The sequence below is a fragment of the Tympanuchus pallidicinctus genome, unplaced genomic scaffold (genome assembly GCF_026119805.1).
Source record: "Tympanuchus pallidicinctus isolate F22 unplaced genomic scaffold, pur_lepc_1.0 scaffold5, whole genome shotgun sequence".
In the NCBI taxonomy this organism is placed as follows: Eukaryota; Metazoa; Chordata; class Aves; order Galliformes; family Phasianidae; genus Tympanuchus; species Tympanuchus pallidicinctus.
In genome coordinates this window covers 21,076,184-21,090,281 of record NW_026294769.1, presented here as the reverse complement: position 1 = coordinate 21,090,281, position 14,098 = coordinate 21,076,184, and the positions used below count along the sequence as shown (strand labels likewise).

General features: G+C 34.1%; 1 protein-coding gene across 4 annotated transcripts in view; it reads right to left on the bottom strand.

The window, feature by feature from the left end:
• Positions 1-14,098, bottom strand: part of NETO1 (neuropilin and tolloid like 1) — a 63,317-nt gene that overhangs the window by 27,622 nt on the left and 21,597 nt on the right. For 3 of the 4 annotated variants that reach the window (XR_008211288.1, XM_052704204.1, XM_052704203.1), the window contains exons 5-6: positions 549-590; positions 315-472 (exon numbers count right to left, since the gene is read on the bottom strand). Coding sequence is in view for 3 of the 4 variants with exons in the window: in XM_052704204.1 (XP_052560164.1) it covers positions 315-472; positions 549-590 (200 nt within the window). In the remaining variant the exon portion in view is untranslated. The remainder of the gene's footprint in view (positions 1-314; positions 473-548; positions 591-14,098) is intronic. The other variant, XM_052704205.1, reaches the window with a different exon arrangement.

Sequence of the window (14,098 nt, the reverse complement as noted above, 5' to 3'; positions counted from 1 at the left end):
TAAGATGGCTTCCCACTTAACTAAACAAACTGATGCCTTAAAAGTATGACCAAAATTAAAGATGAATTTAAGAAAATTACTTATGGCACAAAAAGCACATTAATGCTGCCCACATCATTATTTATAGAGAAAGAAGGTTATTTTGATTGAGGTGATAAATTACCTTTCTACAGCAGAAGAAAAAAAAAACAGTTTACAGGTTCAAGCTGTAAAGTTATTAAACAAGGTCTGTCTGTACTAAGCAATGCACAGCATATTAGAAAAGTCAATTTCTTAAATTAAGTGGCAAATTAGCAAGTGGATGAAGGACTGACCTTGGATCGGGGTGGTGCTCGGATGTACCATTTACAGTCTACTGCTTCAGTTTCAGAAGCTTTTCCTTCCTTGACAATTTGTACAGATTCCACAATTCCTTCAGGTCCTCCCATTTCAAACTCACAAACTAAATAACAAAATATCAGAAAAATGAATCCTGAACAGCAAACAAAAATATTTTCTACAGCACAGCACAAAGGCCTCCAAAACTTAGGAAAAAACAACATACCAACCTGGCAATGGTTTCAAAACTCCAAGGTCCTTAAAATCTGGATCTTAAAAATTGAGAAAGAGAAAATTAGTTTTGTTCAATATCTTGGCTGTAATGTCAGTGTGCTAAATTTTAACTGGAGTGATATAGTTATACATACATTTCTTAGGATCATGACTTGCTTATACAAGAAGTTTAAAAACTATGGCAACACAGTAATTATTAATGCAGACAGTATTGATACTATTGTGCAAAGTTCTTATTCTATTTCTACTTTAGTCAAAATTTCCTCTATCTCACTCACTGTTTCATGAGTGAGAGTTAAAAAAAAAATTATGCAGATCCAGGCATGCAAGAACATTACACAGTTAACCCCAAGACATTTGAATACAGGCACATAAAATAGGATAAATTTACAAATCCTTTCAGAATCCCTTTGCCTATTCTGCATTTTCAGTGTGATTATAACACCCAACTTAACTTGATTCTGCATTTATGAATACTCTACCACCCCTATCAACAGTGAGGATTCTCTTTCTTTCTCAGAGGCACCCAACCAGCATTCCATAAGTAATGGAATTCATCACATAAAGAAGATAATAGGTCTAATATGCCTGCTATTTTTTATCTGATAAACATAATATTTACTAAGATGCTTTATATCATGCCTTTACAGCCTGATAACACTTAAATAAGTTTGATCATAGATCTATGTCTCAAACAGGTATCCATAGACAAGCAGTATTTCACAAGATTTTTCCATAGTTTAAAGATATTTTCCTTTGAAACACTTTAGCCCCTTTTATATTTCTGGTTCTGGACAACTATCTCTTCAGAACAGACTAGCCTGTACTTTTTCTCTCTTGCATTATTGTTCTGCCTAATACGAATATTCTATACTGTTTTGCTCATCTTCAGGGGGAATATAACAGCAAAGAACTCCACCATTCTTTACTCTTTTTTTTCCACAAAATTTGATAGGATCTGCTCTTCCAAAACCAATTATAAACATCTACATGCAAACACTCTGCATCAAGATTCTCCTGGCCACATTCTACCCAGGCCTCTGAAGGACTGTACAAAAGGAAAACCAAGTTAGAGTCTGAGCCGTGTAGTCTAGTCAGAACACATTACTGCTTCAATTCAGTGTATCAAAAGTTATACAAAAAAGGAGGAGAAAATTTGACAAATAATATGAAAAACAAAATCCAGTGCTCTATGAGCAAGAATAGCCATTTCAGTCCGAACAGGGAGGATATACTGTCAGAACTGGAGTTGTAAAATCACCTTTTAAAACTGTCTTGTTATAAACAGGCTGCCATTGTTCTTCCAAGTTTTCTTTTACAGTGGCACAATATAAATCTTGATTAAATACTCATGAACTTAGGAGACTGCAAATATAATTGAGCAGGCAATTAATATTACGTAGTTTTATAGATCAGCACATAGATATGATAACAAACAATAGTAAACATAATTAAACATTTCAATTAATGTACTCAGATGTTGATATCTACTGCTGAAAGCAAGACACTTAAAAGAAATATAATTAAACTACTGGTTTAAATTAACATCAAAACCATGCCTAGTGTAACCATCAAATTTCTTCTGAGTATACAAGGACTGGTCTGCAAACACTCCAACACACTTATAAAGTACAGAGAAGCAAACAGGAAGAAACAGATCTTGATGGAACTTCTCTCAGCTGAAGTGAATTTTCATAGAAAGGAGTCGTGGTAGCAAGAGTCCAAGTGTCTTTCTGCATCAGCTGACCATACTAGAAACAGGTGGAGAGAATTGGACACAGACTGTGTGTCAGATTGTGAAAAACTTTTGCTGTTCAGGTTTTAAAGTCTGATCACATCGTATACTAAGCATACATTAACCTTTTGCCAAGCTGCGAAGGACAGAAAGCTCTGAAAACTTAGGGCAAAGAGAAAGACCTGACTTATTATGCAGTGCTTTCGGACCCAAGTCCAATAATTTGAGAGAAAATGTGTCTGTTCAGTCATGCCCACCAGGTAGTTGATACGCTTTGTGTTAGAAGGCTTCCATGTCCAGTTTTGGTAGTTCATGACAGAAGTAGAAAGATAAGTTATCTGCTCTCCATAAGTATTAATATTATGGTAATAAAATTAAATTTTTCAAAATGATAGCGAAGTGAAGATAAAAAGAATTCATACATTTTTATTTAAAAAAAAAAAACACCTTTGTTTTCCAGATGTAAAACTCATTCTACCTGCTATTTCAGTGTTTATTATCAATTTTCAAAGCATCTTACTTGAGTAAAATTAATAAAGCTGAAGTGTAATCCAGACCATACATTTTAATGCATTAAAAAACTCCAGTCATACCTTCCCATTTTTTAGCAGTACAGTTATTACAAAGTCACACCAAAGTACAAAATCTGTTAAAATTCTACAGATATGTTAGATCTTGAATTGGACAGGCTGTGAAAAATTATCTTTCTGTAGCTTAAGAGTGAGAGTGAAATAAAGTCTGTGACACTTCAAGTAATATATTAATAGTATACTGGCTGATACAACAGTCTGGAAGTAAGGCATTATCAGAGACTCTGAAATTTCAATGATGTTGAAGCATATTTACCCAGCAAAATTTTGTTTTTAAAATAATCTACCATTAAATAGATTATACTTCAACAGCTCTTCTGTATGCAATTCAATTAAATTGTTATTGTCTGTCTGGCTGAGTCAGAACTCTTTTAATGGTATCTAAACACTGACTGACTAGATCTTCTGATAGCCAGGTAGTCATTTCTTTTGCAACTAATGAAAATCAAGTTCCATTAGGGAAAATTCCCAAGTCAGAGAAAACAAAACAAAACAAAACAAAACAAACAAACAAAAAAAAACCACACTGTAAAAAACAAGATTGATCACCTACAACTAGAGAGAAAAACATGCAATAAGTCTTGAGAGCACTGCAATACACTGACTTCTTGTTTTATTTCTTATGGAGAACTCTCTCATTAACTGAAATATGAGAAAAATGGTATTTACATGGGAAACGTGCAAATATGTAAAGCATATGTAAATAGAAGACCTTACAGCCAAAATAAATGCAATGCTTCTTAGATATGAAATGCCTCCTTTAAAAACTAGCAAACAAAAAAGGGTATCCAAAAATTTCCTTAGGTGATACACCACTATCAGTTTCATAAATAACAGATTGTTGTTTTGTTAACTCAAGCTTTACTGCAAAATCCCTGTAAAGCACAGTACTACATTTGAAAAAATATTATGAGATACAAAATATGTACCAGGTTATTTAGAGTTACCACCAAACAAACAGAATGAGATAATTTAGAGTAGCCAGGAAGAAGCTGATGATATCTGTAGGTTTTCTTACCCTGTAAGAAATGGGTTGGATAATGAGACAGTGGTGGCTGAACAGATGGGCCCAAGATCTAGTTGGAGGACATTAACTGGTGGTGTACTTGCTGGCTGCAGTTATGTTCAATATCTTCCTTAATGATCTGGATGATGCAGCAGAATGCTCTCTCAGCAAGTCTGCAAAGAACACTAAACTGGTAGACACACCAGAGGGCCTTGCTGCCATCTTGAGGAATCCTGCTGCCATCTTGAGGAATCCTAAGTTGGAAGAATGGACTAGCAGGAACCTTGTGATGCCCAAATACAAAGCCTGGGAAGGAAAACTCCAAGCAGCAGGACATCCTGGGAGCTACCCAACTAGAAAGAAGATCTGCAGAAAAGGACCTAGGCACCAAGTGGAACATGATCTAGCAATATACCCTTGAGGCTCAGAGGGCAACAGGACCATTAGGCAAAGTATCACCAACAGCTGATCCTTCATTGGTGAGGCCTCATCTGGAGTGCACTGTCCACTCTAGTGGAATTTGCTCCAAATCATAATACAACTGGCATTTCCTAGAATATCTTAGATCTAGAATCCATCTAATTTCTCAGAATCATTTATATGTGAATAAAGTATACATGCTGAAAAATATGAACAATGAACAATTAATGTATGATTAGAAGACATAAGCTATAAAATCCTAGTGCATGTATGAGACCTATTTTACAGTTAATTTTTTTCCCCTATTACTTGGAAATGAAGGAATTACTTGATTGAACTATGCAGTATAGATTGTTGATTTTCGAAACAAATGTTTATGCTTTTTTATACAGAAAAATATACTTTACATATATGAGCAAGAATCACAGCATGTAGAAGTTAAAATTGCTAATGATAAAAAAATGCATGTTCAGTTTCATTTATTGAACAGACAACTACAGATATATCTTTTCATTTTCCTATATTTAAAAAAATAGAAGCAGTCATTCAGTTTTTAAACTATGAATATTTAAGGTATTCTAGCGTATGCACATCTATCTGTATTTATCAGAGAACTGATTTCATGTAAATAGTCGTGGAAAAGTAAACAGAATTGTAATATTCACCATACCATCAGCTATTTATTTTCAAGTTTATGAAATTAGGTATCTTTTACAGTTACTTATGGGACTAACTAGTCCTGCATTTTCAAATAATACTTCTCCGTAAAAGCAGTGCTTGCAGAACTCTATACAAAACAATTTTTAATGGTTTTCTCCTAGTATTTGATGATACAATGAGCAAACAAGAAAATGACCAAAAATATTCTAAAAGCATGAAAATTTGTTAAAGAATCACAAAAGCAAATCTAAAATGAAGGGGCAAAAGGTTTTAAAAATAAATATTTTGTGATGTGTACACGCAAGGAGATTTAGCTACTCCCTAGAAGAGCAATGGAAAAGTGCTAAGGAACAAAAAAGTTCTAAGTGAACCAGATGCACAAAAATATAGGAATTATTGTTTTGTTAGCCAAAAGGAAATTCGTTCAATGAATCTTTATGGCTCTGTAGTCTTACTGACACTCCAATAAATATTTCTGTGTCTGTAAAACAGGATCTTCAAATAAAAACATAGTTTACTAGACACCCGGAAAAACAGCTCTATAATAATTACAGCTAGCAAAAACCACATTTGGCCTTGGTATTTTATGCACTGACTTTTAAAGAAAACATTGTGAGCAACAACATATATTTTTGAGGTTATACATAGAACAACGCTTCCAAATTCTTAGTTTCTCAGTACAGTCAGAAAAGAAGTTAACTGAAGTAAGTAAGAAGTGAGTACAACTCTGCATTTCACCTCGACATTCTAGATCAATTTCTCGTGAAGAAAACAGTTACTGGGATTTAACTCAGCAGCAGTCCAGCACCACAAAATCATTATTTCACTTAACCAATAACCCTCTACCAATATATCTCACCCAACACCCAGCAATCCTCCAAGAAAACACCTCCCTCCTAGCCATCTTCCCCCTAGTAGCAGGAAGCTTTATAGCCTTCCACATGTCACAGGTCGTGGAATAACCCTTTAGCAATCCAGGCCACCTGTTCTGGCCCCACCCCATCTTCTACTGCTGGAACATAATGGCTGTGGCTCACCCCGCCTCAAGAGTTCTGTTCTGGGTGTGTTTCCGTTGCTCGTCAGCAACCATGATGCTGGTTATGCTATTAATGCTTTTTTAGCTGAACCAGGGCATAATTGAAGTGAATGCCCTAAAGAAGTTTGAGAAATTGTTTTTGAAAATGTAGGACTGCAAGGATGCACTACTCTGCCTTGTGCTTGGTGATCAGTGTCCCAGTAAAGTATACAGCTTCTATTTTTCTTAAGAAGAAATTTTATAAATAAATGATGCAAGTAGTAAGGAAAGTAAAATCATATTAAGAAAAAACAAATAAACAAATAAACAAAAAATCATAGAAATATAGTCTACTTACTCAAGCTACTTTAACTAGATTCCATATAGTATTGCTGAAATAACAAAGACTGCTTCCCAGAAATTGTATTTCTAACTTATATTATTTTTTTAATTCTTATGTCACACTTACTGTTCTCAGCTCGTTCACAGTCAATTTATCTGTATGCTGTAATTGGTAAGTGTGTTACACGAGTGTTCAACCTCCATAGCTGTGGTGACATCAGTGAGATGAGATATACTGCATGCATTAGCAAGAGACAGGTATTTGTATGCCAAAAATTAATATTTGTTTCTTTGACATAATTTTGGAAATATAAGGGCAGTGTCATCAGAAAAAGAGAATCCAATCTTAGCTACTTATTACGCTTGGTGAGACTATGTACACAAGAAGTGCTTGAATGAACTCCACTGGAACAGGATATATGAATACAGAGTTTGTGTCTAGATTTCTCTCTATGTACGCAGTGGCGGACTTCTGGGATCTCAGCCTGCTTCTGTTTTACTCTATCATCTCTTCAGAGTAAGTTATTTCTCCAATATAGATTTTGTATGAGTGGGAATCAAGCCATCCTGAAATCCTCAAAGAGTGTTTGGACTATTTGATATCTGTACCTAAATCTCAAAAGTGTGAAGTACTTCTTGGTACTGCAATACAGACTTAGAAAGGAGAACAGGAATATCCACAATTACTTACTGCTTAGTGGAAACATTGGTTCTGGGAGCCTTGATGATTTGGGTGAGATTGTTTGGCAGATAATTGTTTTTATGTTAAATATTTATATTAGATGCAGGATGCCCCAATTAGGAATCACATTCCCCTCATGCAGCACAATGTGTCTAGAAATATGGGGAAAAGGTCATCGTATGAGAAATATCTGAGTCTGCATACACCTCTCTCTGCCAGTTGCCCAGAAATGTGCGAAAAAAAACTGAACTAGCTCAGGAACCCATTCTATCTAAGAACTGCAGCCAAGCAATCTCTGATGCGAAAGTGCAGTTGATATGGCTGCCAGGACTGGCTGTCAACTATCAAGGGCAGTATTGCATATGTGTCCCCAAGATAATATCCTAGTGGTTTCTTGTGGTTGATTAATGGTACCTAAACCACACCAGGGAGAAAGATGAGAAAGGTGTGCAACATAAAAGTGCTATAGAGCCTTTGCTGAATGATGTTGAATATTAAGTATGGCCTAGTTATGTAATTTCAGTATAATATTACTAAGGCTCATGATTTGTCTTATTGATTTGTTAGAGATGACTGGTAGCCCAGTCCAAGGAAATAATACTTTGAGTTCGCTATAGAAATACAGGGGAAAATGACTCAATGGGTTTAGCCACAAATGGTTGCTGGCATTCTTCAGATTGAATCAATTCATACATGGTTTTTCTTGCTACCATTGTGTGAAAACTCACATTGTCTTTTCAGAGAAGCTGTTCATGATATATTAGTCCATAGAGTGGATTTACCAGGATGGAAGAAATGTATGGGAATAATTTGGCAATGTAAAGTAACTGTTGTGATTTTATTGTAGTGGAAAGGCTTTCTCTTATTTGTATTCTGGACATAATATTTATTTTTAAAAAATTAACCAGAACATTCAAGAGAACTCTCAATTCTGTTGAAGTGCTACTTTGTTTTCAGCTATTATATTCAAATGAAATTATTAATTGTGCTGGTTCAAGTTGTGTCTGTGTCTGAATAACCTTTAGCTAACCACACGTTAAAACATATTTTCAATACAAAAAGAAATGTCAGCAGTGCTTACATCAACTGACATCCCTTTGATGTAGCTGGCAATGTTATGTAGGATGTAAGGTACATAGACTCATAGAATTGCTCAGGTTGGAAAAGATCTTAAAGATCAAGTCCAACTGCAACCTAGGCACATCACCCCAACTCTTAACAACCCTCTGCTAAATCATGTCCCTGAGCACCACATCCAAACGGTTTTTAAACAGATCCTAATTGTCATATGTGAACAGTTCATCTTCCACTTTAAGAGCAGATGTCTTGCCATTTTCAAATATTTTTCTCTTAGCACCTAGCAGAGAACCAGGTGTATTTTTCTAAAGTGAATAACCTTGTAAGAAAATAAATCTAGCTGAATGTGCAAAAACAACTGATTGCTTAATCATCTGTCTGTATAAGATACTAGAAAGATAAAACAGACATAATGCTCTTGAATATGTGATCCTTAGAGTGGAAAGAAGTAATCATAGAAAAAGAGCTTTTCATTATTTGACTCTGCAGCTGCTAGACTTTTGAAAGTTAATGGATAAAGCATATTGTAGAGCTGTAGGATGTTTTTAAAATGTATTTAGTATTCAGTAGAAATATGTATTTTTTTCAGCAGCAGAGGGAGAATTTTAGAGCTTCACCCATTCTCATTGTAGCCTGAATTTTCACTGTTTCCAAAGAAGGGAAAAAAAAAAAGAAAATTAAACCAGAAAAATTAAACCAGATTGTTAAATCCAATTGTTATTATGTGTGCCTACCACAAGAGATGTGGCAGCTTAAGTAGTCGCTTTCAGTAAGCAAGAGGAGGAGCTGTGAAACTCCTATAACATGAGGAATTGTTGAGCTCAGCAGCAAGTCAATGAAACATCTGCAGGGAAGTCATAAGTCATCTGTCCTGTCCTTCCAGCCCTATAACTCACAGTCATACCATTTTTCTTTTTCTTTCTGCTACTTTTTGGAGTTTTCTTGGTTAGAAATCATGTTCCTTTGAGTGCACTGAGCTGCTGACCACAGCAGTTTTCTTAAATGTAATATGGCTTATGAAGGTAGGTTTATATCAGATGGAGATGTAGACTATACTGTAGAACTGCTTTGGAGATAGTCGTACTTTCACTCTCCTTTTTTTCTTCATCTGTTAACAGCAGGGAGTAGAAGTTTTTTCTATGGGGAAGAGTTTCAATATATTCCAGAACTCAAAAGACTGACTCCTGTGAGTTTCTACTTAAATTTCACATATAGTTATGAATTTTATATTTCATTATACAGGATAAAATCAAGATATAAAGAAGATACACGTAATATATAAGAAGGGAGCAATAACACTTCCCTACTTCCTGATGGAATTTCTGAGATTTTGGGACAAAAACACTTAGACAAAGTTCAAGCCCCACATAGATTCTGTAATGCCTTGTGATCAGGGGACAGATGCCATGATGCAGATGCTGGGGAAGAATAATGTTGGAAAGGTCATTGTGGTTCCTCATACACTTAAGGAAGAATCAAAAAACATGAAGGAATGAAGGAGGATATATGTGCAGATTGTGAATTCATGGTTTACCTAAGGATTTACAGCTAGTTTTTTGCCTTACGGTTCTGTTGCTTCCTGTTGGTTACAACTTCATGAAGGTAACGTTTCCTTTTCTTTGATAGTTTTGCTCCAATTAAAAGTGACAAAGTAAAATCCAAACCACAGTTAATTGCTAATATTTATATAGCATAGACAATCTATTAGAAACAAGACACTACGTCATCTGGGACTTCTATTATTTTGATGAGGAAATCCCTACGATATCCATACATATGTCTAAAATAAACATAGTTCATACTATTCCTAGCCCTAAATAATTTCCACTTAAGTTAAACACTTAAAAAGTGTTGTTAATCAGGAGCAGTAAGACATGTTTTGTTACATACCCACATGAAAAAAATCAACAGGATGATAAATTCTAAATCAGAGGGTCTTCAAACTTTTCCTGTAAACTAGAACATTTTAACCAATTGACAGTAAGTTTATGTACAACTCATGCCACATGCTCAATATTCATTAAATGATTCTGAAGCTGGTTTATCATGGAAATTAGAAAAATATAGCTCATTGTAGAGCTGGAGATCTTTAATCCAGAGTTTGAATAGCTTTAAACTGATGTCTACTAGCACCATAGTTACATCTACTTTTCCCTGAGATACACTACCCAAAGAGGTTGTGGAGTCTCCTTCTCTAGAGATATTCAAACCCCACTTGAATGATTTGCTGTGCAACCTACTGTAGGGAACCTGCTTTAGCAGGAGGTTGGACTAGATGGGCTCCAGAGATCCCTTCCAACCCCTACAATTCTGCGATTCTGTAATTTAACAAATCTGCACTTTTTCTGCTCTATTCAAAAACTACCAATCCAAAGCAACAATTTGACTTCCACTGGATTTGCTGGCATTCTTAATATTATTCAAGTAATTAATCAATACAGATAATTATGTCCACAATCCGACCTGAATTTAGCAATTTGTGTATTGAATGCTACAGCAATTTTCTAGCTCAGTGTCTTAGAAAGAGTGAAAATTGGTCAGTCATAGTACCCAGGATTTTTACGTATAGGTCAGCTGCTTATCCAGCAGGCAGGCAATAATTACATTTCATTTGACTAGACCAGGTTTCTGGCTGCCAAACAGCAGGATTTTTCCTAGCTTGATTTAAAAGAGTCATCTAAAGATGTAGTGATAAAAACAAACAAACAAACAAACAAACAAACAAACAAACAACAACAACAACAAAAACCATCAACATGAATAAAACTTTATACAAACAAGCATATTACTGCTAAGAATGATCATTGTAGAGATCGAGCAAGCACACAGGAGAAAGAGATTCAAAGTTACCTGAATCTTGATTTTTAAACTGCTGCATCAGTATGTATTTTACAAAAAAAAAAATTACTTATTTTAAATAATTTCATCATGAACTTCGTAGTTGGTGGCAGTTAATGACCAAGTGTTTAATCCATAAAATTAAATCAGCGTTAAAGAGCAAAACAATTATGTGTTGCATTCTCATTTAATATTAATTTTGACTTAGAGTTTAGAAATGAACTACACAAAGTAAGGAAAAGAAAATTCAAAAGCAAACCGGAAGTGGTATCATACAATCTTTTATTAACCCACATACCGCAACCAGCAGATTTGATAACATTGTCTCTTGAGCTTCAACTAACATCTGGCAAATTATGTTTGTAAGTCCGGTTACACAACAACTTCTGGCTTCTCACTGTCATCTACGGGGCTGATATGTGACTAGAATAGCACATTTCATGCTGCCTGCTTTTGTCATGCTACCACAGATTTTTAATAATGGATGTTCCATGGCATTAATTTATTTGAATCTGAATTCTCAAAAAAATATTTGGCCATTGTGTTCTCATCATCTTTCTCATTATTTGAGCAGTCTTTCTTAACACCAAACACAAAATAGTCTTTTGATATCAAAGCATTCAAATAACCTTTATGTATATCTAGCATAACATCTCTGAAGTAATATTTTTTGAGTGTTATTGAATAGCATTTGCTTACTTATTTCTGGAAATCTGCCATTATTTTCCTTCCTCTCAGATAGTATTTTCATTTATCTGGTAGACTATAAATATCAAAATTTTTCTGTAACTACAAGTCCATTTTACACCATGTAGCACAGACTAAAATATTTTTGCTCACTAAAGTTAAATTCTCTACAAATCTATTTGAGGAAACGCTAATATCAGACCCTCATTTACCTAGTGAGTTCTAAACTAAGCTGTTACCATTCAAAAAAGTGCATTTGACATAACTGAGTAGAGTCTTCAGAGCAAAAAGAAAACTGAGGGAACAGAATTTCTTGATTTCAAAATGTTTTTGTGAATTAGAATATTTATGATATTTATTATACTGTACATTTTTTGTAAGAAACTGAACATGTGGACAGATGTAATTTAGCTCCCAGTAATGTTATTGACATAGTTATGAATAATCAGTATAATTTTAATTAAAAAATCTCAATTAAACTGTATGTCCTTAAAATTGCAAAGCACTCTTTGGTTAGATTAGGAATACCACACCAGAATGGAAAACGAGACTTAATCTAATGTCTCTGACTATGCAAATAATATCACTGATATGGCTACAGACCCATCTTTACACTGAAGAAGAATTTGTTCTGTTTAGATGAAATCTTTTCAGTGTTGTATAAAGTTGTAGACAATGCTTTTATGAATAAGATTGCACTAATTAAATCAACATTGTACTGCAGTGAAATCACTTTGAAAAATAAGATGCACTTTTTGGGAATACATGAAGGATTAAGGAATTCTGTTTTCATTTACTAATCATAAATGCAAAATTTGAAAGTAGTTTTAAGTATCACCTTTTATTAATAAATTGAGAATATAACCTTTTAACAGAATGAAATTTCTAGCAAACAAGATTTCTTTTGCTTTGTACTTAAAGGGGAAAGAAAATGCACACAGTGCAAACACATAAAATGTAATTGAAAGATAATTAATTGCCAGACCCATAAAGAAAATAATCATTTTTAATTCACATCTTCCTAAATCCAATTTTACTTAAATTCTTTTTCTTTCAAGAGACATTTTAGCATCAAAATGTCTTTACACTAGCTCCTAAATGAATTGAGAAAAAAAACCCAAAAAGATATTTTAAGTGTCTGCAGAGTGCTGGATAAATGAATGAGGTGACTAAGGAATAAGTAAATTAATGATATGTAATCACAGCTGCCAGCTCCCACCATATAATGTGGAAGATAGACACCACTCTATGGAAAAACTGTAGCTGAGCAAGCTCAGACTCAAGAAATTTTTTTCTTCATTTTTGGAAGGCATGCAATATACATAACTTCTCAATCCTGACTTCTACTAAATTCCAACACCAGATAGGGTGAGGAAATGAGATTTTGTAAACAGCTCAAGACACTGAAGATCATCATGACTTTTGCTTGGTACCTCTTGTTAGTGAAAATTTTGTCTGGAATTTAATTTCCAATTTTAGAGAAAGGAACACATAATAAAATAAAAACACAAAATAATTAAAAAATTGAAAGCAAAAGTCACAGGCCTCTTTTGTTATCAATAATTGTTTCTTTCAAAAAACATTCTCAGACACTTTCATTTCAGAAAGCCCAACTGGCAGTAGTGGAAATGTAGCAAAAATCTACTTGTTTTGTATTCAAAACATTAAATACAAGGAGAGGAACCAGTAATCATTGCAAGTTATTGCAGAACTTCTATCACTTAATTTTACAAGCAGTATAAATGATTGACGAATGGAACTGGGATAAAAAATGTATTTGAACTAACCAATAACCACATTTGAAAAAAAAAAAAAAAGATGCACTTTTACATAAAGAAAGTACTTTCATTTCAGATGATTTTGAGGAAGACAGACAAATCACTAATTGTGGTGTTTTAACACCAACAAAATTCAATTTATTGCATCAGAAAAGAAAAAAAAAGAGAGAGAGAACTGAGAGTCAATGAATAAACTTAGCATTCTTAAGGTTATATTAGATTTATGGTAATTATTAAATTGACAGTCACCAAATTGATATCTACCACATATTTTGAGTAGAAGTGGAGAACTACCTACCACTCAGCCCTGCTATGTCCTATATTTGGCAATAGAACTTTTTGTCAGCCTTACGCTTTGGACCTAGAGAATATGCTATACATGAGATTGTAAAGGAGTATCAGTGCACAGAGGGAATTAACATTAGAAGAAAACACATTTTTAACCTAGCATACACAAATACTGAACAGGTCTCACAATAATCAAATGACTCTTGCATCAACCTACTATTATCTTCATATCCATATTCCCTACAAAATTTCAGATTTAAAAGTTTAGATTCTTTTAAGATTTCACTTTTAAAAGTTCAACTTCTCACTTTCTCTGTTTTTCATGATGATTTTTAGAACAGTATGTCTACTTTTACTATATGTGAGATGGGGTTTGTTCATAAACCCTTAGTGCAGGTAAAGATGAATACAGCAAATAGAGCTTGTCA